Source organism: Oncorhynchus mykiss, chromosome 19 (assembly GCF_013265735.2).
Source record: "Oncorhynchus mykiss isolate Arlee chromosome 19, USDA_OmykA_1.1, whole genome shotgun sequence".
NCBI lineage: Eukaryota > Metazoa > Chordata > Actinopteri > Salmoniformes > Salmonidae > Oncorhynchus > Oncorhynchus mykiss.
In genome coordinates, this window is record NC_048583.1 from 38,677,682 (window position 1) to 38,703,559 (window position 25,878).

Here is a 25,878-nt window from a genome sequence, read left to right on the forward strand (position 1 = left end):
GGCTGAACTCTTGAAGTGTATGATTACTTATTCTCAGGAATGTGGATTTGCAAAAACACACAAGACCTAGATCCCTGAAGTTATATCAGTCGCTAATAATATAACTTAAGTTAACATGATAAAAACTGGTTCTCTGTGAGTTTAGGCTTACTTGTTCATAATATAACAGTGAGACCCGGCCTTAGCTTACAACTGGGAAAGTTGTTGAAATGCAAAGGCTGTCAATTCTGTCAAACTAAAGAAGTAAAACTGAAACAAAAAAGTAAAAAGGAACTGAGAGGAATGGATACACAATCCATATAGCCTAGTACTTCCCAGGCATAGACTACTAAAGCCTTGACTTATTCCACATTTTGTTGTGTTACAGCCTGAATTCAATAGATTTTTTTTCTCACCCACACAATACCCCATAATGACAAAGTGAAAACATGTTTGTTTTTTATTTGAGCAAATGTACAGAAATGTCTCATTTACACAAGTTTTCACACCCGAGTCAATACTTTGTAGAACCACTTTTGGCAGCGATTACAGCTGTTGGTCTTTCTGGGTAAGTCTGTAAGATCTTTCCACACCTGGATTATGCAACATTTGCTCAATGTTCTTTTCAAATTTTTTCAAGCTCTGTCAAATTGGTTGTTGATCATTGCTAGACAACCATTTTCAGGTCTTGCCATAGATTTTCAAGTAGATTTAAGTCAAAACTGTAACTTGGCCACTCAGGAACATTCACTGTCTTTTTGATAAGCAACTTGGCCTTGTGTTTTAGGTTATTGTCCTGCTGAAAGATTAATTAATCTCCCATTGTCTGCTAGAAAGCAGACTGAACCAGGTTTTCCTCTAGGATTTTGCCTGTGCTTGGCTCTATTGCATTTATTTTTTATCCTGAAAAACTCCCCTGTCCTTGCTGATTACAAGGATACCCATAACCCGGAGCCGCTTCTTTGCTTGAAAATATAGAGAGTGGTACTCAGTAATGTGTTGTAGTGGTTAGTGTTGGGTCAGTAACCAAAAGGTTGCTGGATTGAATCCCCAAGCTGACAAGGTAAAAAATCTGTTGTTCTGCCCCTGAGCAAGGCAGTTAACCCACTGTTCCCCGGGCGCCGAAGACGTGGATGTCGATTATGGCAGCCCCTGCACCGCTCTGTTTCAGAGTGGTTGAGTTAAATATGGAAGACACATTTCAGTTGAATGCATTCAGTTGTACAACTGACTAGGTATCCCCCTTCCCTTATTGGATTTGTCCCAAAAATAACACTTTGTATTCAGGACAAAAAGTAAAAATTGCCTTGCCACATTTTTTGCAGTATTACTTTAGTGCCTTGTTGCAAACAGGATGCATGTTTGTTTTTTTTAATATTTTTTATTATTCTGTAAAAGTTTCTGTCTTTTCACTCTGTCATTTAAGTTAGTATGTGGAGTAACTACAATGTAATTGATCCATCCTCAGTTTTCCTATCACAGCCATTAAACTCTGTAACAGTTAACAATTGGCCTCATGGGGAAATCCCTGAGTGGTTTACTTCCTCTCCGGCAACGGAGTTAGGAAGGACGCCTGTATCTTTGTAGTAACTGTGTGTATTGATACACCATCCAAAGTGTAATTAATAACTTCATCATGCTCAAAGGGATATTCACTGTCTGCTTTTTTATTTTACCTATCTACCAATAGGTGTCCTTCTTTGCAAGGAATTGGAAAACCTCCCTGGTCTTTGTGGTTGAATCTGTGTTTGAAATTCACTGCTTGACTGAGGGACCTTACAGATAATTGTATGTGTGGAGTACAGAGTTTAGATAGTCATTCAAAAATCCTGTTAAACACTATTATGGCGCATCGAGTGAGTCAATGCAACTTGTTAAGCAATAATTTACTCCTGAACTTGTTATAGCTTGCCATAACAAAGGGGTTGAAAACGTACTGACTCAAGACATTTCAGTTTTGAATTTTTGATTAAGTTGTTTAAAAAAATGTTTTAACATAATTCCACTTTGACATTATGCGGTATTGTGTGTAGGCCATTGAAAATATATGTGTATCAACATAACAAGATTCATCAACTGAGACATAAACTGAACAAGTTCCACAGACATGTGACTAACAGAAATGGAATAATGTGTCCCTGAACAAAGGGGGGGGGGGGGGGGGGGGGGGGTCAAAATCAAAAGTAACCGTCAGTATCTGGTGTGGCCACAAGCTGCATTAAGTACTGCAATGCATCTCCTCCTCACGGACTGCACCAGATTTGCCAGTTCTTGCTGTGAGATGTTACACAAGGCACCCAAACATTTCTGGGGGGAATGGCCCTAGCCCTCTCCCTCCGATCCAACAGGTCCCAGACGTGCTCAATGGAATTGAGATCCGGGCTCTTCGCTGGCCATGGCAGAACACTGACATTCCTGTCTTGTAGGAAATCACACACAAAACGAGCAGTATGGCTGTTGGCATTGTCATGCTGGAGGGTCATGTCAGGATGAGCCTGCAGGAAGGCTACCACATGAGGGAGGAGGATGTCTTCCCTGTAATGCACAGCGTTTAGATTGCCTGCAATGACAACAAGCTCAGTCTGATGTGACACACCGCCCCAGACCATGACGTACCCTCCACCTCCAAATCAATCCCGCTCCAAAGTACAGGCTTCGGTGTAACGCTCATACCTTCGACGATAAATGTGAATTCGACCATCACCTCTGGTGAGACAAAACCACGATTCGTCAGTGAGGAGCACTTTTTGACAGTCCTGTCTGGTCCAGCGACGGTGGGTTTGTGCCCATAGGCGACGTTGTTGCCGATGATGTCTGGTGAGGACCTGCCTTACAACTGGCCTACACGCCCTCAGTCCAGCCTCTCTCAGCCTATTGCGGACAGTCTGAGCACTGATATAGGGATTGTGCATTCCTGGTGTAACTTGGGCAGTTGTTGTTGCCATCCCGTACCTGTCCCACAGGTGTGATATTTGGATGTACCGATCCTGTGCAGGTGTTGTTACACGTGGTCTGCCACTGCGAGGACGATCAGCTGTCAGTCCTGTCTCCCTGTAGCGTTGTCTTAGGCGTCTCACATCTGCAGTCCTCATGCCTCCTTGCAGCCTAAGGCATGCTCACGCAGATGAGCAGTGACCCTGGGTATCTTTCTTTTTGTGTTTTTCAGAGTCAGTAGAAAGGCTTCTTTAGTGTCCTTAGTTTTCATAACTATGACCTTAATTGCCTACCCTCTGTAACGACCATTCCACAGGTTCATTGAACAAACAAGGGAAACAGTGTTTAAACCCTTTAGATCTGTTAAGTTATTTGGATTTTTACGAATTATCTTTGAAAGACAGGGTCCTGAAAAATTGACATTTATTTTCTTTGCTGAGTTTAGTTATCCACTAGCAGCCTTGAAACACATCACTTATTAACAGTTCAGCACATCAGCATATCGCCTACTGTTACACAAAACCAATTCAGTTCAGGTTTGGTCTTTTCCATTTTGTAGCTTTATTGCAGCAAACTAGATTTTAATTAAACGTAGGTTAACTAATCTGGTAACGTTATCTTTCGTTACCATGCGCTCGCTAGTTTGTAGTCTTAAAAAACGGAAATTAGTTGCTTCTGGTTTGTTCAGCCAAAAACAATACAGCATGAAGATAGGCAAAAACTGCTTCTCCAATAGAAATCCCGATCACACTTGTTGGCGATGTCATGTCGATGTTGGCTAGCTAAACTCATGCGCAGAAATACGTCATCGGGTCTAATGGTCGTCTCGCGCCGAACTGCGCATGTGCACGTTGTAAAATCAAAGGCACTCTGATATAAATTTGTTTTTGACAAAAATGAAAACGTGTCAGTTTGTCACTTCCACAAGGTTGGGGTAATAACTTGTTCAACTACTCAAAACATTGGTTCGAATCTAGTTTGTGCCTTTAGATTTCGAGAAAATTAACAACTAAGGAATATTTTTTAACTTCTCTCACTGACTTCTCAAACCCCGGCCTCGTATGTTTTGGGCATCTCGCAAGCGTTTCCGGAAGTTTCGCGATGTTGCGCCTCTGAGTTTGGAAACTCTGTGGTTCAGCCATTCCTCGTGTGAAATTAATTGGGAAATTTGGAATAAACGCCGAAAATAAGGTCTGAGGTTAACACACGTTTAGGATATATTATATGTTTTGTTCTAGATAAGGTCAGTTAACTTGAATAATTATGACGTCTTTGTGCATGTTTTGATTATATACATTCTTCAAAGTTGTGAAGCCCACACGAAAAAAATACAGTTTACAATAATATACTACAATACTTTGTAGTCATTCTGTAGCATAATTTACTACACACTGTAGTATCTCTCGATCACGTGTATCACGTATAGAATGTTGTAATATAAGTATACTGTAGGGTTTAACCAAAGAGCCATGGCGGAGTTAAGCCATACAAAAAGACGCTAGCATTACTATTGCTCTTTATATCAATTACTCTATTGTGCCCCGCTTTACACCCAGAGTGGCAAAGAAAACAACAGACGCGAAAATATTTCAGGAACTTACCCAGTAGTATGCATTGTTCCCTGTGCAACAGTAAACATTTGTGGTTCTTAAAAACAAAACAAAAATCCGTAGTGATCACATTACCGATCTTAAGAATGTAATGTAGGTCATATTCATACTTGCGCAGATCTTGTTAAAAAAATAAATATCTTGCGCAGCAGCAGTAACCAGGATGTGGGTGAATTATCTTGGGTTTCCACTTGTTACCGCAGCCACAAAGTCACACTTGTCTATATCGTAAAAGTGTATAAAAACAAAAATACTATTTGAAAGCGTCACACAGCAGTTGAAACAATGACAAAGAGACCTGCTCACCCCGTTTAGATATATAAAAAAGGGGGATGGATGTAACCACTCTCAAATTCAAAGACAGAGCTATTTATGCAATGACTGACCACTGATTCTTCATGGTCTCAAATTGTAGTTTTAACCATGTTTTTAGGCCAGGTATTCCCAAACTGGGGTACACGCGCAATGCAGTCGGGGGTACGCCAAATAAAATGTGATTCACATTTAAAAAAAATAAAAATAAACAATTCTTCACATTTTCAAATAGTCCATTTATATTTTCCAACAGGGCTATACATTTGGGTGAGGTTTTTTTCTCGCCTGAGTAGCCTCGTTTCACTACCAAAAATAAAATTAAACCATCTAGTGTTCAGCGAAATAACAACACAATGTCAAATACAGGTAGCTTAGTCAAATAATTAACATCCAATCAAATTAACTCTCTCGCGGGAATTCCACTATGTAGCCAAACGTAGCTGCTGCTCATTCGTCTGACAGTTGTGAATCTGATGCAGCGGAAGAGCTACCGCCCCCTTACCCGGGAAAGCACCAAACAACAGACAGTGACTTTGGACCATTGAAGAGGCACAAATATGATGAGAACTACATTGATTTGGGGTTCCCTTATATTGGGAGTAATGCCTTTCCTCAGCCACAGTGTGTTATATGTGCAAAAGTACTATCTCACAACTCGATGAAACCTTGACTCTTGAGAAGACATTTAGAAACAAAACATGCCCATTTGAAAAATAAAAAAACTATACAGACAATGCCTTCATCAAACAACACTGTTTCACAATGCATCAGTGACATGGCAGGAGATGTTTTGAAACAATTACTGCCTCGCATACAAGCCAGTGAATTATGTGCGTTACAGCTGGATGAGTCAACAGACGGATGGACTTTGGTGGTCAAGATGTGTTGGTATCTGTACTAATGGTGCAAAAACCATGACAGAGAGACATAGTGGAGTGGTAACGCGCGTGCAAGTAGTTGCTCCCAACGCCACTTGGGTACACTGCCTCATCCACCGAAAGGCTCTTGCTGCCAAGTGAATGCCTGACAGCTTGGAAGACATTTTGGACACTACAGTGAAAATGGTTAACTTTGTTAAAGCAAGGCCCCTGAACTCTCATATATTTTATGCACTATGCAATGATATGGGCACCGACCATGTAACACTTTTACAGCATAGAGAAGTGTGCTGGTTATCAATGGGCAAAGTATTGACAAAAAATGTGTAATAGAGATACGAGCTTAAAGTTTTCTTTACTGACCAACTTTATTGACAAATTTTCATATGTCTGACCACTTGCATGATGACGAGTTTCTCACACGACTGGCCTATATGGGTGATGTTTTTTCTCGCCTGAATGAATCTAGGATTACAGGGACTCTCTGCAACTATATTCAATGTGCGGGACAAAATTGAGGCAATGATTAAGAAATTTGAGCTCTTCTCTGTCTGCATTAACAAGGACAACACACAGGTATTTCCATCATTGTATGATTTTTTTGTGTGCAAATGAATTCAAGCTTACGGACAATGTTAAATGTGATACAGTGAAGCATCTGAGTGAGTTGGGTGCGCAATTACGCAGGTACTTTCCCGAAACGGATGACACAAACAACTGGATTCGTTATCCCTTTCATGCCCTGCCTCCAGTCCACTTACCGATATCTGAACAAGAGAGCCTCATCGAAATTGCAACAAGCGGTTCTGTGAAAATAGAATTTAATCAGAAGTCACTGCCTGATTTATGGATTGGGCTGCTCTCAAAGTATCCTGCCTTGGCAAAACGTGTTGTTAAAACACTGATGCTCTTTGCAACCACGTACCTATGTGAGAGTGGATTCTCGGCCCTCACTAGCATGAAAACTAAATACAGGCACAGACTGTGTGTGGAAAATGATTTAAGACTGAGACTCTCCAATACAACCCAACATGGCAGTGTTTTATTTTTTAAGTGCATCCTTTCAAGCACACCCTTCTCATTAATCTGTGGTAAATGTTTGAAGAACAAATAAGGTTTTATATGTAAAATGGCTAAATAAAGAGCACTATAAAAAGTTTGTGAACCACTGTTTTAGGCAATAACATGTTTGTTTACATTTACTTTGTTTATAAACATTGGAGTAAAGCAAGATTATATTTTGGGTTCTGATTGGGTATGACAAGTTATATTCTTCAATAATCAATATTTACATATAATTAATTTATATGTCAAAAAAATCGATGTAGCAACTACTGCCCCTTTGATTTGATTTGATTTAAGGTTAGGGGTTAGGCATTGGTCGTGTTCGAGAGCATCAAAATGATTGCAGGCGACTGCTGACTGACTGATTTACAAATCACCTGTCATCATAAATAAAATAATGACCCATTATTATTTGTAGATCATTCAGTCATTTATGAATCAAACATTCAAGGAAATTACAGTAACGATTGCATTTTACTTTGTTTATAAACATTGGAGGGTGGCACAGATTATTATTATTATTTTTTTTATTTAACCTTTATTTAACTAGGCAAGTAAGTTAAAAACAAATTCTTATTTACAATGACGGCTTACCCCGGCCAAACCCGGACAATGCTGGGCCAATTGTGCGCCGCCCTATGGGACTCCCAATCGCAGCCGGTTGTGATACAGCCTGGAATCAAACTAGGGTGTCTGTAGTGACTTCTCAAGCACTGAGATGCAGTGCCTTAGATCGCTGCGCCACTCGGGAGCACGATTACCCCACTGATAAATGTAAAATGGTTAATGTTAGGGTAAGGGTAGGGGTTAAGAGGTCATGGCTAGAAGGAATCCAGCTTTTGTCGAATTAATGTCAGATTTAACTTTTTGTAGCAGGTTAGGAGAATTTACGCAGCAGGTTAGGAGCATTAACATAGCAGGTTAGGAGAATTAGGTTAGGTTTATGAAAATGGTTAGGGTTAGCTAAAACGCCCCCCAAAAAACAACTTTTGAGGACAATGTGATGTCACAAGATAATTAGTGTTGTTCCTGAGTGTAAAGAGCTGGAACACCACTGCCCATCAGAGATGAGTCTTTCATTCAGTTACATTACATTTTTTTCAGGCCTGCCAAACGATGTTACTGTAAATAGACATTACTGTGTGTGAATTACTTTAATTTACATTAGTTAATCATTTTATTTTGAAGATTACATTGTTCCTGGACCAGAGGGTTATATTCAAAATCCCAGTGTTGTGCAAACAACGCTGTCCTGTGCATTACTGCTGGACATGTCATCTAGTTTCACCATAGCACTTCTGTTTTCACTTTAATAATCCTCCAAGAAAGAAGCCGATTTTATAAACACATAATGCAAAGGAAGTGAAATTTTTGTCAGCTGATGCTACATAACGTTTTACATGCACTGTGGCGCGTGGAATAATATTATAGAATTTTGCCGCACTAAAAAATTATTTTTAGGAGACTGTTTCAATACGAGCTCAACGCACTTTTTCAAATAAAATGTTTTCCATAGGCTGATTGCTCCAAAATACCTTTACCGGTATAAACCTCATTGCAAGAGTCCAATGTATAATACGCCCCCATACGTGACCACTATCAGCTGATTCGTGACGTTAAACACGGAAGGCGGAACTTGACAGCAAAACATGGTACATTTACTTGGCAAATTACCTTCTGAAGAATGTCAAAAAGTAAGAATAATTGAAAAGTGCAATCTTTACTGTAATTTCCTTGAATGTTTGATTCATAAATGTGCTGTATTTTGTCAGCACAGTCCTGGAGCTAGTCAATGCAATATCAGGAGAACCCTTGCATGCATTCACTTTTTACATAGCAACGGTGATATTTTTATATTATGTAACTAGGCAAGTCAGTTAAGAACAAATTCTTATTTACAATGACGGACTACCAAAAGGCCTCCTGCGGGGACGGGGGCCTGGGATTTTTTTATTTATTTAAATAAATACAATATAAATATAGGACACAACACTACATAAAGAGATACCTAAGGCGACAACATAGCAAGGCAGCAACACAGCATGGTAGCATCACAAAACAAGGTACAAACATTGGGCACAGACAACGGTCAAGAAGGTAGAGACAAAAATACATCACACAAAGCAGCCACAACTGTCAGTAAGAGTGTCCATGATTGAGTCTTTGAATGAAGAGATTGAGATAAAACTGTACAGTTTGTTGCAGCTAGCTGCAGCGAACCGAATAGAGGAGCGATATGTGAATGCTTCCGTAGTACAGCTGTTACACTTTAGCCACTAAAGTGTAGCAAGGACTTTTTAAACTAACCTCTTCTTTAGGATACACTTTTCCCATATCAATAACGAAGACAGCATCATAAATGCCAACAGTGTCCAGTTGCAGCGGGTTCTACAAAAAAACACATGTTCATTAGGGTATTGAATACATGTTTTGTATCGAGTGAGAAGTGCCACTTGCATATGTGTAGATCAGTGGCGGTCGATGCCGTTCATATATTTTTTTAATGAGTATTGCCTTATTTCTATTACAGCATATTGGATGACTGTCATTCATATTACATTCACTCAGTTCAATGTAACGTTTTTTAGATTTAGGCTACATACTACATGATAATACAATTTCCCCTATACCCATCATGAGGTTGCTACAACCTAGCCTATGAATTAACGTTTACAACGTAGGTGCACAGGTCGAAAGAAATTTGAGTAATTAAGGTGACAGACATTGACACATTCAATACCGCCTTGCACACACTGGCCTGCATCTTGCAGATATAGTCAGCAAGCAGTTTAGCAGTTACCCTGGCCGGCCCCAGGGGCAATACATTAATTAAAAACCAAGTTCTAGTGTTGGATAGCCAGCTAGCTAACATAGCATCCTTCTCTGTTTGACTAAGCTAAACTAACTTGCTACATTCCATAGCTAAGCAAGTGAAGACAAATAAATAAATAAATATAGCTATCTCTCTCTTGCTTCTTCATTTTTTAAAGAATTAATTTGTTCAACTATTATCTTTCTCTCGCTGATTCAACCTCTTATCACATTTTATGCACTACAATGCTAGCTAGCTATAGCTTATGCTTTCAGTACTACATTGATTCTCCAATCCTTTGCTTGGGTGGCCAACTTTTCAGTTCATGCTGCAAGAACTGATAGGTTGGAGGACATCCTCTGGAAGTTGTCATAATTTCTGTTTAAGTCTATGGAAGGGAATGAGAACCACGAGCCTACTAGAGTTTTGTATCGATGTCAATGTACCCAGAGGAGGACAGAATTTAGCTGTCCTCCGGCTACACCATAGTGCTACCCTACAGAGTGCTGTTGAGGCTACTGTAGACCTTCATTGCAAAACAGTGTGTTTTAATCAATTATTTACTTCAAGGTTTTCACACACTGTTGCTGGTATTTTGGCCCATTCCTCCATGCAGATCTCTAGAGCAGTGATGTTTTGGAGCTGTTGCTGGGCAACACGGACTTTCAACTCCCTCCAAAGATTTTCTATGGGGTTGAGATCTGGAGACTGGCTAGGCCACTCCAGGACCTTGAAATGCTTCTTACGAAGCCACTCCTTCGTTGCCCGGGCGGTGTGTTTGGGATCATTGTCATGCTGAAAGACCCAGCCACGTTTCATCTTCAATGCCCTTGCTGATGGAAGGAGGTTTTCGCTCAAAATCTCACGATACATGGCCCCATTCATTCTTTCCTTTACACGGATCAGTCGTCCTGGTCCCTTTGCAGAAAAACAGTCCCAAAGCATGATGTTTCCACCCCCATGCTTCACAGTAGGTATGGTTTTCTTTGGATGCAACTCAGCATTCTTTGTCCTCCAAACACGACGAGTTGAGTTTTTACCAAAAAGTTATATTTTGGTTTCATCTGACCATATAACATTCTCCCAATCTTCTTCTCGATCATCCAAATGCTCTCTAGCAAACTTCAAGCGGGCCTGGACATGTACTGGCTTAAGCAGGAGGACACGTCTGGCACTGCAGGATTTGAGTCCCTGGCGGCGTAGTGTGTTACTGATGGTAGGCTTTGTTACTTTGGTCCCAGCTCTCTGCAGGTCATTCACTAGGTCCCCCCGTGTGGTTCTGGGATTTTTGCTAACCATTCTTGTGATCAATTTGACCCCACGGGGTGAGATCTTGCGTGGAGCCCCAGATCGAGGGAGATTATCAGTGGTCTTGTATGTCTTCCATTTCCTAATAATTGCTCCCACAGTTGATTTCTTCAAACCAAGCCAATTACCTATTGCAGATTCAGTCTTCCCAGCCTGGTGCAGGTCTACAATTTTGTTTCTGGTGTCCTTTGACAGCTCTTTGGTCTTGGCCATAGTGGAGTTTGGAGTGTGACTGTTTGAGGTTGTGGACAGGTGTCTTTTATACTGATAACAATTTCAAACAGGTGCCATTAATACAGGTAACGAGTGGAGGACAGAGGAGCCTCTTAAAGAAGAAGTTACAGGTCTGTGAGAGCCAGAAATCTTGCTTGTTTGTAGGTGACCAAATACTTATTTTCCACCATAATTTGCAAATAAATTCATGAAAAATCCTACAATGTGATTTTATGTATTTTTTTTCTCATTTTGTCTGTCATAGTTGAAGTGTACCTATGATGAAAATTACAGGCCTCTCTCATCTTTCTAAGTGGGAGAACTTTCACAATTGGTGGCTGACTAAATACTTTTTTGCCCCACTGTATTTAGTGTAATTTTTTCTAAAAATAATAGCTTTTTTAATGTTTCACAATTTTATTTTTGCCACTATCACTGAGGATAGTCCTCCCCTTCCTCCGCTGAGGAGCCTTCACTGGTGTAGCTCTTTGTTTTGGTTGCACTGTGTGACAGGCTGTCGTTTACTTCTAGACGTGGATGCTGGGAAATAATAATAATAAGAATGTGTTCTACGTAGTGCTTTTCAAAGAACCTCAAAGCACACAAAAATACATCTAATTTAGAAAAACAACATGAGATGGACAGTCATTAGCAGTGGTGTAAAATACTTAAGCAACAATTCTTTAAAGTACTTAAGTAGTTTTGGGGGGTGATCTGTAGGCCTACTTTACTATTTATATTTTTTACAACTTTTACTTTTACTCTACTACATTCCTAAAGAAAATCATATACGTTTTACTCCATACATTTTTCCTCACACCCAAAAGTACTTGTTACATTTTGAATGCTTAGCATGAAAGGAAAATGGTCCAATTCACTCACTCATCAAGAGAACATCCCTGGTAATCCCTACTGCCCCTGATCTGGCAGACTCAATTAACACAAATGCTTATTTTGTAAAGAAGAGTGTTGGAGTGTGCCCCAAGAAAATTGTGCTGTTTGTTTGGCTTAATATAAGGAATATGACATTATTTGTTCTTTTACTTTTGATACTTAAGTATATTTAAAACCCACATACTTTTAGACTTTTACTAGAGTATTATTTTACTGGTTGACTTTCACTTTGACTTGTCATTTTTTTGTATCTTTACTTTTACTCAAGTATGACAATTGTGTTCTTTTTCCACCACTGGTCATTAGAAAGTTCATGGCTTGAGTGATCATCTGAGGGAGGTAAATACTAGATGTGTGGTAGCTAACATGGCGAGGAACCTCTTCGTGTGGTACAGAACATGGATTTTTCTGAATGTGTTCTCTGATTTTTGTAGAACCACATGCAACGAGGCACAGACAATTATTTGAAATTTTGTAAGTTCTCAATTCAGGAAAAAAGTATCACCAATAACAGGTTAATTGAAACCTTTCATGCTACACTTTACAGTAGCTAAGGTATAACGGCTGTATGGAACCATTCACATATCACCTTTACAATGTGTAGCTACATAGCAACAGGCTATTGTAGGAGGAAAATGTCATTAATAAAATAAATGTTTCATTAGCTGGCACGCAAGAGGGGTCGATTTGGCAAAGTGTTTCATTGTTATAAGCACATGCTGAACCAACAATTGAACAGCAGAGGGAGCATGATGCTTGATTGTAAATACAAAGCATACAGATAAGGCGCTTACTCAAAAACACTGACCGCCACACAAACATGGGCATGGCATTGTTTACTGACTTGTTTTGGGTAGATTGATTAAATCCCAGCATAGGCTACAAAAGGACCGCAATACATTTTTTCACGACGATGATGATGATGATACACACTTTCTCTCTTCCAGCTATTACACTGGGTGGTAGACGGTGTGTGTGGGCGGGAGCCTCCTCGGATGGCAGACTACGGTAATACGTGGACCCTTGTAGAATGGATGGAGCTCCTCGACTCCCTCTCCTCTCTGTTCCGGCTCGCCGTGGGAAAGAAGACCCCAGACGAAGAGGTGAGACCATCGTCAATGAGTTTGGAGCAGTCTTTTGAGTTTTATCATGAATGTTTGACTTTGAGTCATGTTCCATGCATGACTGGCCCTTGACTTAGATGTGAGGGGAGTTGGGTTTCTAAGATGTGCAATGCAGTGGCTCACTGGTTTGTGAGGGTTCTTTTGACAGTTATATTGTGTTGGGCTCTTTAGTGTGTATTAGGTTTGTGTAGCGCCTCTTGACGGCTGCAATGTATTTTGTATACCGGCAGTGTATTGGATTTGTAAGGAGTGTGAAGAGTATTTGGTTTGGTCAATGTTTCTCAATCCATTCCCGAGGGATGCTCAGGGGGTGTACATTTTGATTGAACCATGTGTTTTATTGCTGGGCTAGAACAAAAGTGGACAATGGTCACCCCCTCTGTGAGGGCTGTAGTGTGTGGTATGTTGTGTTTTGTTATGCCTGCAGAGTAGACAGTGGATTTGGGGTGTCAGATGTATACACTGTGTTGGTCTCAGGTTTCAGTGTGTTTGCCACTCCGGTGGAAGGCAGGCGTCAGGTTTCAGACTCTGCTGGGATATCCCAGCAATCTGTTTTCTGACTCTTGACAGGAGGGGCCATTGAAAGTTCAACCAGGCATCAGACTACTGTGTTCCCCTAGAATGTATCTTTGGCACGGCTTAGTAACATTTAATGCTAACACCTAGGCCTACATTTTCAATTGATAAACGTTACATACAGTGCCAGTTTATTATTATTGTAATTTTTTTTTAAACATTTGTAATATTTAAGGAGAGAAAAACAAAGGTCTACACACCCCTTTGTGGCACATCTAAATAAGTTTAAAAAACAAGTATTTTATGAAAAAATCACGCAATTACACTGGACAAAATAACATAGAAAAATGTCAACGATTTTACTGAGTTACAGTTAGGGTTGCACATTTTGGGGAATATTCATAGGTGGAAACTTTCTGTGGGAATTAATGGGAATGTATGCAAATTAATATTAATATCATTTGAATGTAGATGTTTTTTGTATTGGATCTATTTACCATACAGAAACATACACATTTGACCTTATCATAAGTAGACACAATTACAAATGATTAAATCCTTCCAATAGTTTTTAAAATTTCTATATACACTGCTCAAAAAAATAAAGGGAACACTTAAACAACACAATATAACTCCAAGTCAATCACACTTCTGTGAAATCAAACTGTCCACTTAGGAAGCAACACTGAGTGACAATACATTTCACATGCTGTTGTGCAAATGGAATAGACAACAGGTGGAAATTATAGGCAATTAGCAAGACACCCCCAATAAAGGAGTGGTTCTGCAGGTGGTGACCACAGACCACTTCTCAGTTCCTATGCTTCCTGGCTGATGTTTTGGTCACTTTTGAATGCTGGCGGTGCTTTCACTCTAGTGGTAGCATGAGATGGAGTCTACAACCCACACAAGTGGCTCAGGTAGTGCAGCTCATCCAGGATGGCACATCAATGCGAGCTGTGGCAAGAAGGTTTGCTGTGTCTGTCAGCGTAGTGTCCAGAGCATGGAGGCGCTACCAGGAGACAGGCCAGTACATCAGGAGACGTGTAGGAGGGCAACAACCCAGCAGCAGGACCGCTACCTCCGCCTTTGTGCAAGGAGGAGCAGGAGGAGCACTGCCAGAGCCCTGCAAAATGACCTCCAGCAGGCCACAAATGTGCATGTGTCTGTTCAAATGGTCAGAAACAGACTCCATGAGGGTGGTAAGAGGGCCCGACGTCCACAGGTGGGGGTTGTGCTTACAGCCCAACACCGTGCAGGACGTTTGGCATTTGCCAGAGAACACCAAGATTGGAAAATTCGCCACTGGCACCCTGTGCTCTTCACAGATGAAAGCATGTTCACACTGAGCACATGTGACAGATGTGACAGAGTCTGGAGACGCCGTGGAGAACGTTCTGCTGCCTGCAACATCCTCCAGCATGACTGGTTTGGCGGTGGGTCAGTCATGGTGTGGGGTGGCATTTCTTTGGGGGGCCGTACAGCCCTCCATGTACTCGCCAGAGGTAGCCTGACTGCCATTAGGTACCGAGATGAGATCCTCAGACCCCTTGTGAGACCATATGTTGGCCCTGGGTTCCTCCTAATGCAAGACAATGCTAGACCTCATGTGGCTGGAGTGTGTCAGCAGTTCCTGCAAGAGGAAGGCATTGATGCTATGGACTGGCCTGCCCGTTCCCCAGACCTGAATCCAATTGAGCACATCTGGGACATCATGTCTCGCTCCATCCACCAACGCCACGTTGCACCACAGACTGTCCAGGAGTTGGCGGATGCTTTAGTCCAGGTCTGGGAGGAGATCCCTCAGGAGACCATCTGCCACCTCATCAGGAGCATGCCCAGGCGTTGTAGGGAGGTCATACAGGGACGTGGACACACACACTACTGAGCCTCATTTTGACTTGTTTTAAGGACATTACATCAAAGTTGGATCAGCCTGTAGTGTGGTTTTCCACTTTAATTTTGAGTGTGGCTCCAAATCCAGACCTCCATGGGTTGATAAATTTGATTTCCATTGATCATTTTTGTGTGATTTTTGTTGTCAGCACATTCAACTATGTAAAGACAAAAGTATTTAATAATAATATTTCATTCATATCTAGGATGTGTTATTTTAGTGTTCCCTTTATTTTTTTGAGCAGTGTAGTTACGAATCAAACTTTAATTAAATGAGTTGACTCTTCACATGGGATGATTTTGCTGAATAACCAAAGAAAGGGAATATTGAATGATCCCCAATGATCCATCGCATCTCCCAAAAACTTTTTCAACATACATCTGTAAAATGATAGTCTAGACACTAAAGCTTTGGTTGTCTTCCTCTCAGGCTTGCATGTCTTCTCCCTGGACCTCCTCAATGTCCAGCTCTTGAACATCAGACTCTGAGGCCTCATCTTCACTGTCACTTTCCAACCTTGTTGAGGATGGCTCGTTGTCAGGCTCAAAAATAATCTAATTTGCCCGGATGGCCACCAATTTTTCAACCCTTGTATTGGTCAGCCTGTTGCGTGCTTTGGTGTGTGTGTTCCCAAACAAGGATGATGGAGGCAACAGAGGAAAGAGCCTCAGAGCCACAAAGTCCCTTCCACCAGGTGGCTGATGATATATGTTAGAACTAAATACCATATTTCATCTCAATCCCAAAGCCCTTGCTTGGAAGTGTACTTTGCCAGACTGCCAAGAACCTTGCCCTCATCCAGGCCAAGGTGGTACGACACGATAGTGATGCCACCATAGCCTTTGTTGATCTCTGCACCAGACAGGATGCTCTTGCCAGCATACTTGGGGTCCAACATGTATGCTGCGGCGTGAATGGACTTCAGGCAGAAGTCTTTGTGCTTTTTGATGTATTTCAGAACTGCAGTTTCCTCTGCTTGGAGCAACAGTGAAGTGGGCAGGGCAGTACAGATTTCTTCTCAAGCAGAGTCTGAACATCAGACAGTATGGCATTGTCTCCCTCAATCTGTGAAATGGCTTCTGTTATAGGTTTCAGGAGTTTCAGGCTGCTTACCACTCTCCCAAAATACATAATCCAGGAGGATCCTCTTGATGGGGCTGTCCATATCAGCAGACTGTGATTTGGCCATTTCTTGGAGAGACTCCTTCCCCTCCAGGAGACTGTCAAACATGATGACAACACCCCCCTCCCCCCAACATGTGTTGCTGGGCAGCTTCAATGTGGTGCTCTTATTCTTCTTACTTTGCTTGGTGAGGTAGATTGCTGTTATAACTTGATGACCCTTCAAATTCCTAACCATTTCCTTAGCTCTCTTGTAGAGTGTATCCATTGTTTTCAGTGCTATGATGTCCTTGAGGAGCAGATTCAATGCATGAGCAGCACAGCCAATGGGTGTGATGTGAGAGTAGGACTCCTCCACTTTAGACCAAGCAGCCTTCATGTTCACAGGATTGTCTGTCACCAGTGCAAATACCTTCTGTGGCCCAAGGTCATTGATGATTGCCTTCAGCTCATTTGCAATGTAGAGACCGGTGTGTCTGTTGTCCCCTGTGCTCTTGTAGAATACTGGTTGAGGGGTGGAGATGATGTAGTTAATTATTCCTTGCGCACAAACATTTGACCCCCCATCAGAGATGATTGCAATACAGTCTGCTTTCTCTATGATTTGCTTGACCTTCACTTGAACTCTGTTGAACTCTGCATCCAGCAAATGAGTAGATAAAGCATGTCTGGTTGGAGGGGTGTATGCTGGGCGAAGAACAATCAGAAATCTCTTCCAATACACATTGCCTGTGAGCATCAGAGGTGAACCAGTTGCATACACAGCTCAAGCATCAGCATTTCTCTGACTACGTTCCTCCATTGAGTCAAAAAAACGTCTGATTCCAGGACCATGAGCTGTTGCTATCAATAAGGTGTCTGATTAATAATTTTCACCTCGAATAGAAGTAGAGGGACTTTTGTCAGAGGTTGACTGTTGTGAGCGCTGAGGGAATTTTATGCACTTGGCCAGATGATTCTGTATCTTTGTTGTATTCTTCACATATGATTTGGCACAGTATTTGCAAATATACACAGCTTTTCCTTCTACATTAGTTGCAGTGAAATGTCTCAACACATCAGACAGTGCCCGTGGCATTTTCCAGTAAAGATTAGAAAAAAAAATGAGTAAAAAAATTAATAAATACAATTCCATGTACAGATAGATTAAATAACTCCTTTGTAAGATAAATGTTTTAAAATGAAACATGTATGGAAGTAGGTGAATTAACACTCCTCAGTTAGCAGGCTCTATCTAGCAAGCTAAAATCCACATGGTAGCAAGAACTAACTAGCAGAAATTGTTAGAAAGTTAGAAATAAGTTAGATTTAAACACACTTTTCTGTAGGCTACTATTTACTAGTTAACAAAAAATCATGTATGTCATATAAAATATATTCACCCAACCCAGTATTGTAATCAAAACTTACCAGAAAGCATGTAGTCCTTGGCTCAGACAGTGTAGTAGTGTGGGCTCAATAGCATCTCATTAGTGTGCAAGATCTTGAGAATCAGCTGTACATGTGATGGAAGAGTGCACTGTACATGTGATGGAAGAGTGCACTGCACATGTGATGGAAGAATGCACTGTGCATGCAGAGGGTTGCAATTCCATTGCATTGGGGATAGTTTAACCAAAATATGTGAAAAGACCTAGAATTGCCTTATGTGTATCTCACAAAAAAGGTTCACTGTTATAAGCTAACTTTTTTGACGAATTTAAGCAAAATAACTTAACTTAATAACTTAACTTCCCTTGGAAAATTTCCGGGGAAATTCTGGAAATTTACCAGAAAGTTTCCGACCCTTTACAACCTTAGTTACAGTTCATATAATCAAATCAGTCAATTGAAATGTGTTCATTAGGCCCTAATCTATGGATTTCACATGACTGGGAATACAGATATGCATTTTTTGGTCACAGATACCTTTAAAAAAAAGGTAGGGCTGTGGATCAGAATCAGTCAGTGTCTGGTGTGACCACCATTTTCCTCATGCAGCGCGACACTTCTCCTTCTCAGAGTTGAACAGGCTGTTGATTGTGGCTGTGCGAAGTTTCTGGATATTGGCGGGAACTGGAAAACACTGTTGTACACGTGCATCCAGAGTATCCCAAACATGCTTAATGGGTGACATGTCTGGTGAGTGTGCAGGCCATGGAAGAACTGGGACATTTTCAGTATCCAGGAATTGTGTACACATCCTTGCGACATGGGACCGTGCTTTATCATGCTGAAACATGTGGTGATGTCGGCGGATGAAAGGCACGACAATGGGCCTCACATTATCTCTGTGCATTCAAATTACCATCGATAAAATGCAATTGTGTTCGTTGTACGTAGCTTATGCCTGCCCATACCATAATCCCACCTCCCCCATGGGGCACTCTGTTCACAACGTTGACATCAGTAAACCGCTCGCCCACACAACGCCATACAGGTACATTGGAAACCGGAATTCATCCATGAAGAGCACACTTCGGTGGCAACTGGCATGCTGGAGAAGGTGAGCATTGCCCACTGAAGTCGGTTACGCCGCCAAACTGCTGTCAGGTCAAGACCCGGGTGAGGATGGCGAGCACTCAGATGAGCTTCCCCAAGATGGTTTCTGACAGTTTATGCAGAAATTCTTCAGTTATGCAAACCCACAGTTTCATCAGCTGTCCGGGAAGCTGGTCTCAGACGATCCTTCAGGTGAAGAAGCCGGATATGGAGGTCCTGGGCTGGCGTGGTTACACATGGTCTGCGGTTGTAAGGTCGGTTGGATGTACTATCAAATTCTCTAAAATAACATTGGAGAAAGCATATGGTAGCGAAATTAACATTCAATTATCTGGCAACAGCTCTGGTGGATATTCCTGCTGTCAGCATGTCAATTGCACGCTCCCTCAAAACTTTAGACATCTGTGGCTTTGTGTTTTGTGACAACTTCACAGTTTAGAGTGGCCTCTTATTGTTTCCAGCACAAGGTGCACCTGTGTAATGATTATGCGGTTTAATCAGCTTTTTGATTAGCCACACCTGTCAGGTGGATGGACCAACACTTTATGTGTTGCATTTATATTTTTGTCCAGTGTAGTTTCGTTTGTGCAAAAGTAATAGTGGGAAAAATAGATGGGATCATTTTTGAAGAACTTCCTCTTTCTTAGTAAAATTCAAACAGATTTAACCTCCACGCCACCAAGTGCTTTAAAAATGTGTATATAGTTACAGATCAGGTGAAGGTGATGAAACAATTCCAAAATTCCATAATAACCCTTTGAATATGGACAAGTATGGCAATTAAGCTGTTGATGGTGTTACATATCAACTGGGTGCTGAGAGGATCTGTCAGTCCTTCCTAACAGAGCTATGGGAGAGAATGAGAACTGCTCAGAGATGTCACTATAAGGCCAAAGGTGATTTTAAAACAGACATTGAGTTCATTTGCTGAACTGTGGATGGATTAGCAACATTCCGTTCATTTCCCATTACTGACCTGTATGACAGTGGAAAGAAGAAAGCATGTGCTAATAAAATCCATTTCAAATCATCCTTCCTGTTTGCAAAATGGTCATTTAAGTAATACTTTAAGAGAACATAACAAATAAATTAACTTTTTTGCAAAAACTTTCGGTTTAGGGCAAATCCAACACGACACATCACCGAGTGATGTTATGTTATTATTGTCACCGGCAGGGATTGGAGAGTTTTGTCATGACCAAAATACATTTGAAGACCTCACGCTAGGATATAGATTTATGTTTGAGGGCAACAAATGATAAAGCCAAAGACACACGAGTGGCCTTCCATGAGGTGTTCAGTGATTCTGAGTCGTCTAGTCTCAGCCCTGACTTAAATCTGTGTGAAAATCAGTGACAATACTGGAATATTGCTGTCCATCAATGATCTACAACCAAATTGAATGAGCTTGATCAATTTTGACAAGAATAATGGATAGATGTTGCCCTAAGGGCTGTGCAAAGTTGGCGGGACCTTATTCAAAATAATTTTCAGCTGTAATTTCTGCCAAAAGTACTTCCATCAAGTATTAACTCATGTCAGGGGTGTGAAGACCTACTAAATAAATGTTTCTTTCACTTTGAAAGTGTGAAGTAGGCTGTCATTCAGTGAAGTAAAATCCCAATTTAATCCATTTTTTTAGATTTTAATTTAAGGGACCAAAATGTGACAACTGTGTACAGGTTGTGTAGACTTTCTCTAGGCACTATATGAGTTAATTTAGCAGCAAAGTTATTTCAGTGGCGAGTTATTGACAATACTAATGAAATATTACAGGGACATAGACTGATCTGTTTCAGTTGCGAAACGAAATGTTTTATGTGTAAATAGAATTACAGGCAGACTGAAACAAGACCAGCCATTTGATATTCATTGCACAATCACCAGGAGCTGTGGCACAAGATGGGAACGACGAGCTGCGGAACATATTTACAAAAGTCATGTTGTATTAATAAATATTGTATGTCCAGTGTTGACAGTTTGTGTATCATGTGTGTTTAATGTAGGCCAATGTGCAGGTAACTGCCAAAATAAAGGAAACACCAACATAAAGTGTCTAAATAGGGCGTTGGGCTATTAAGCCGCCAGAACAGCTTCAATGTTCCTTGGCATATATTTGACTAGTGTCTGGAAATCTATTGGAGGGATATGACACCATTCTTCAATGAGAAATTCTATAATTTGGTGTTTTGTTGAGGGTAGTGGAAAATGCTGTCTCAGGCGCCGCTCCAGAATCTCCCGTAAGTGTTCAATTGGGTAGAGGTCTGGTGACTTACACACATTCTTTAAACCCTCTGTGCTCCTTTACAAATTCACTGAGATGTATTCTAGCAATGGTACCGAAAATAATGGGCAACTGGTATTTTAAAATATGACCCTAAGCATTATGGGATATTAATTGCTCTACACCTGTGTGGAAGCACCTGCTTTCAATATATTTATATATTTTGTATCCCTCATTTACTGAAGTGTTTATTTTATTTTGGCAGTTACCTGTACCATCCCACACAAGTTATTTTGAATTTGAACTGTGTAGTTTGCCAATAAAATTGAATATACAGTATGAGAGTATGAGTGATTTATTGATTACTGCAACTGCCAACCTCTTCTGCTTTGGGCAGGTGCTGGCATCGTTGGCAGACGTGGGCAGTGGGTATGGGGAGGCTGTGCTGACTGTCCTGAGGGCCAGACGAGAGGAGATCCGTCAGGCGCTGGTGGAGAGGACCAATTACGTGTCCAGCTCTACCCTCCAGGATTTTGACTGGCAGATAAAGGTGAATTCCCTGCACTATAGTGAGGAGACAACCATCTCCGTTTGATTGGGAAACTGATTGGTCAGGACTCCCTTGAAAAATATATATTTTTTTTTTTATCTCAAAGGAATATCTTGGTTAAATACAGGTCAAATGAAAAAAGCGTTTTTACTTGGTATACAGAAATTACGTGAGAAATTATGCTTTATCAGTCATTGATTTGGGGTGAAATACTGAGTTGTATGGTTCACTACCTATCTACTACTGCTACCACAATGATTTCTATACATTTGAATCTTAAGCCTTTCTCTCGCTCTCTGTTTCTCTGTTCAGCTGGCATTGTCCAGCGATAAGATCTCATTTCTCCATACCCCTCTACTCAACCTCCGTTTGGATGTGAAGGAGAATGGTGCCCTGAAGCCTCTGTCTGTCGAGATGAACAGAGAGGAATTACAAACACTCATCAGCTCATTGGAGGCTGCCAATAAGGTACAATCTTCGGGGGGACACGTGCATGCACTTATACGCAAATTATTAGGGTATTGACTTGTGTGCGTCATTGCCGATCGAATGCGTTTGTGTCTGTGTCAGTGTGTTTGTCCAATGTTTCAGTGGTGCATAGTTATGCAAAGCATGTGTGTGAGTGCTTGCGTGTGTGTGTGTGTGTGTTTGAGTTTGACCAGCATCAGTGGAGGGTATGATTTGGATGGGTTGAGAACAGTTTTCATGGCAGTTCCACCAATAGTCTAATATCATTACACCTAGTGATGTCAGAGGCGCAAGAGCCTGTGATTTCTGCCAGCCATTGTGCCTTCATTCACTTAATGTTTTTTCCCCCAGTCTCTCCATATTCCCTGTCGTAGAAGACATTTGTATGTATATTACAGGAGCGCTTTTATACAGAAACATATTCGTATCCCAACTGCAGTTCATAGTCTGACTGTACACTCCTCCCACAAGTCTCCAGAAAACTTGTGTTTTGGGACCGAGAGTTACCTTTTCATTAAAACGTTAGAGGACAAAAGGTCCTAGCGTGTGAAGAACATGATTGCTGGCCTCAAATGCTAGTCAGCTAGCTAATATTTAAAAGCAAATGTAAAATTGTTTAGCGAGTCATGCTAACCCGTTGCAATCCGTTTAGTGTTGATTGCTAGCTACAGATGTTAGCTGGCTAGTTAGCTACAATAGTTAGCTACAGCCATCAGTTGTTGTGTTATCATATTTTGCCTATTCCACCGTTTGTAAAAGGCATACTGGCATTTGAATATAGCACAGGAATAGGGAATCTAGACACACTGTGGACACGATAGACACATTTAAATGTACACTATCGTTCAAAAGTTTGGGGTAACCTAATGTCCTTGTTTTTGAAAGAAAAACAACATTTCTTGAACATTAAAATAACAACAAATTGATCAGAATTACAGTGTAGACATTGTTAATGTTGTAAATGACTACTGTAGCTGGAAACAACAGATTTTTTTTACGGAATATCTACATAGGCCCATTATCAGCAACCATCACTCCTGTGTTCCAATGGCACGTTGTGTTAGCTAATCCAAGTTTATCATTTTAAAAGGCTAATTGATCATTAGAAGAGCCTTTTTCAGTTATGTTAGCACAGCTGAAACCTATTGTGCTGATTTAAAGAAGCAATACAACTGGCCTCCTTAAGACTAGTTGAGTATCTGGAGGATCAGCATTTGTGGGTTCTATTACAGGCTCAAAATGTCCAGAAACAAAGGACTTTCTTCTGAAACTCAACAGTCTTTTCTTGTTCTGAGAAATGAAGGCTATTCCATACGAGATATTGCCAAGGAGTCGCCACTTCACTGTTGACATTGAGACTGGTGTTTTGCGGGTACTATTTAATGATGCTGCCAGTTGAGGACTTATGACGTGTCTGTTTCTCAAACTAGACACTCTAATGTACTTGTCCTCTTGCTCAGTTGTGGTTAGAGCCAGTTTGCGCTGTTATGTGAAGGGAGTGGTACACAGCGTTGTACGAGATCTTCAGTTTCTTGGCAATTTCTCTTGCTTATTTAATCAGCACAACAGGTTTCAGCTGTGCTAACATAATAGCAAAAGGGTTTTCTAATGATCGATTAGCCTTTTAAAATGATAAACTTGGATTAGCTAACACAACGTGCCATTGGAACATAGGAGTGATGGTTGCTGATAATGGGCCTCTGTACGCCTATGTAAATATTCTGTAAAAAAAACATGCCATTTCCAGCTACAATAGTCATTTACAACATTAACAATATCTACACTATTTCTGATAAATTTGATGTTATTTTAATGGACAAAAAAAAGTAGCTTTTCTTTCAAAAACAAGGACATTTCTAAGTGACCCCAAACCTTTGAACAATAGTGTAAGTATAGATGCATGACTCATTCGGAATTCCATAAACAGAACTCTATGATCAGAATACTAAAGCTGCGTGAACTGTCAAGTCTAGACACGGACCTAGAGAGCCCTTCTCCTATATATACACACTGATCTTTTCTTTGACAGCATAGGCCTCAAAGGTATTGCCTATCTCCAGTTTAAAGTAGTCAACTTATCATTCTACTTTTGAGTTTATTGGCAGTTTGTAAATAAACAAAAAATGGTCATAACAGCTACCGTGCTGGAGTGTGTATAGTCTGAACAGGTATAAAGCCAATGTTGGTGATATACTGCAACCTGCAGTTATGGATTGTTTGCCTAGGAATGTAATTCATTGGCTGACCCCCTCCTGCTGATCTGGGTTCTTTCTAGAGCCCGACCGATACATCGGTTCACTGATATTAGCCTTTTAAAGCTATATCGGTATTGGCTGATAACTCCACTGATAGCCTCTAATCAATAAATAGGATGAAAAAATGGAATCTCATGCTTATCTGAGCACTTGCTGCCATTCTCATGATGTGTCATTATTGTTAAAATGTGTGATATCAACATTTGAAGCATAGTTATTGGACAATTGCTCTTCTGGGTGGCAATTTGAAAACAGTGTGGGGAAAATTACACTTTTTCAGTTCCCTGCTGTTAAACAGTATATCGGCAAGTTTTGCCCCTCAAAAAATCAGAATCGGTATCGGACTCCAAAAATCATATAATTCGGGCTCTATTCCTTTCTTAACCCATAGTAAATCCCACCAAGTTGACGACTTTAAAATGGTGGAAGCCCTCAATGGTGCTGTCTATGCTAATGCAGGATTTGTGGCACAAGAGCTCTCTATCCATCTCTATGTGCACACTTTACCTCTGTGTGTGTATCCTGACAGTGTGTGTGTTTGTGACCTTACAGGTGGTACTACAGCTGAAGTGATGGCGTCGATGGACATTTCACTGTGCCCTTTTATTTATGGCTCTTATTAAGGGGACATCATAGAGGGACACTGAGCTATGATGCAGGGGAACAACTCTTAGCCTTCAACCCACTAGGCACTGATTCCTTACGCCTCGATCACACCTACAGCGTCATTGCACAAAATGAAACACAGCAACATCTGGATATGTGTGCAACAAAAGTTAAACATTCACCTTCTGCTACCATTTCTGTCAATCCTTCTACACATATAATTTGATGCATACGTTTGATAAATCCAACGCATGCACCACACAGAACGCACTGCGACTGCCTCTGCAACGCAATGCTGCAAGGCACATGCAGTGTTCCATTGGAAATTAATGTACTTCTGGTGTACCAAAACGCAACGATGCTGTCTGTGTGAATGAATTAAAAAGCATTGAATTTGTATAAGCATGGGATAGTGGGTGTTGCATCATATTCATTTTCTTCCATTTCTTTTAAATCCATGAGGGGGAGTGAATGAGTGCACATTTTGGGGAGAAGGTTAGAGAATTGTACTGCAGCCTGAGATATATTCCCATGACTGCAGCAGTCTTTTTTTGTACTAGTTGTTTTGCTGTTTTGTTGTTGTAATCCATTCCATTACTGTATAAAAAAATGAATGTTTAACCTTTA

At 40.8% G+C, this 25,878-nt stretch overlaps 1 protein-coding gene across 3 annotated transcripts; it reads left to right on the forward strand.

Moving 5' to 3' along the window:
- The first annotated feature begins 8,375 nt into the window (after positions 1-8,375).
- Positions 8,376-25,878, forward strand: commd8 (COMM domain containing 8). Of its 3 annotated transcripts, none has more exons than XM_021574147.2 (5): positions 8,376-8,475; positions 12,956-13,111; positions 21,770-21,922; positions 22,235-22,390; positions 25,198-25,878. In XM_021574147.2, the coding sequence occupies exons 1-5, from the start codon at positions 8,431-8,433 to the stop codon at positions 25,216-25,218; spliced, it is 531 nt and encodes a 176-aa protein (XP_021429822.2). In that variant the 5' UTR covers positions 8,376-8,430; the 3' UTR covers positions 25,219-25,878. The 3 variants fall into 3 exon arrangements, with proteins under 3 accessions (XP_021429822.2, XP_021429824.2, XP_021429823.2); XM_021574149.2 differs by having other exon boundaries at positions 8,408-8,433; XM_021574148.2 differs by lacking the exon at positions 8,376-8,475 and adding an exon at positions 8,800-8,844.

What these genes read in the sequence shown, in the direction of transcription:
- commd8 (XM_021574147.2), top strand. Translation starts at nt 8,431, where the DNA reads ATGGTACATTTACTTGGCAAATTACCTTCTGAAGAATGTCAAAAA. An exon ending in AGAAGACCCCAGACGAAGAG is followed by an intron (nt 13,112 to 21,769) that starts GTGAGACCATCG and finishes TGCTTTGGGCAG; the next exon opens with GTGCTGGCATCGTTGGCAGA. An exon ending in CATTGGAGGCTGCCAATAAG is followed by an intron (nt 22,391 to 25,197) that starts GTACAATCTTCG and finishes GTGACCTTACAG; the next exon opens with GTGGTACTACAGCTGAAGTG.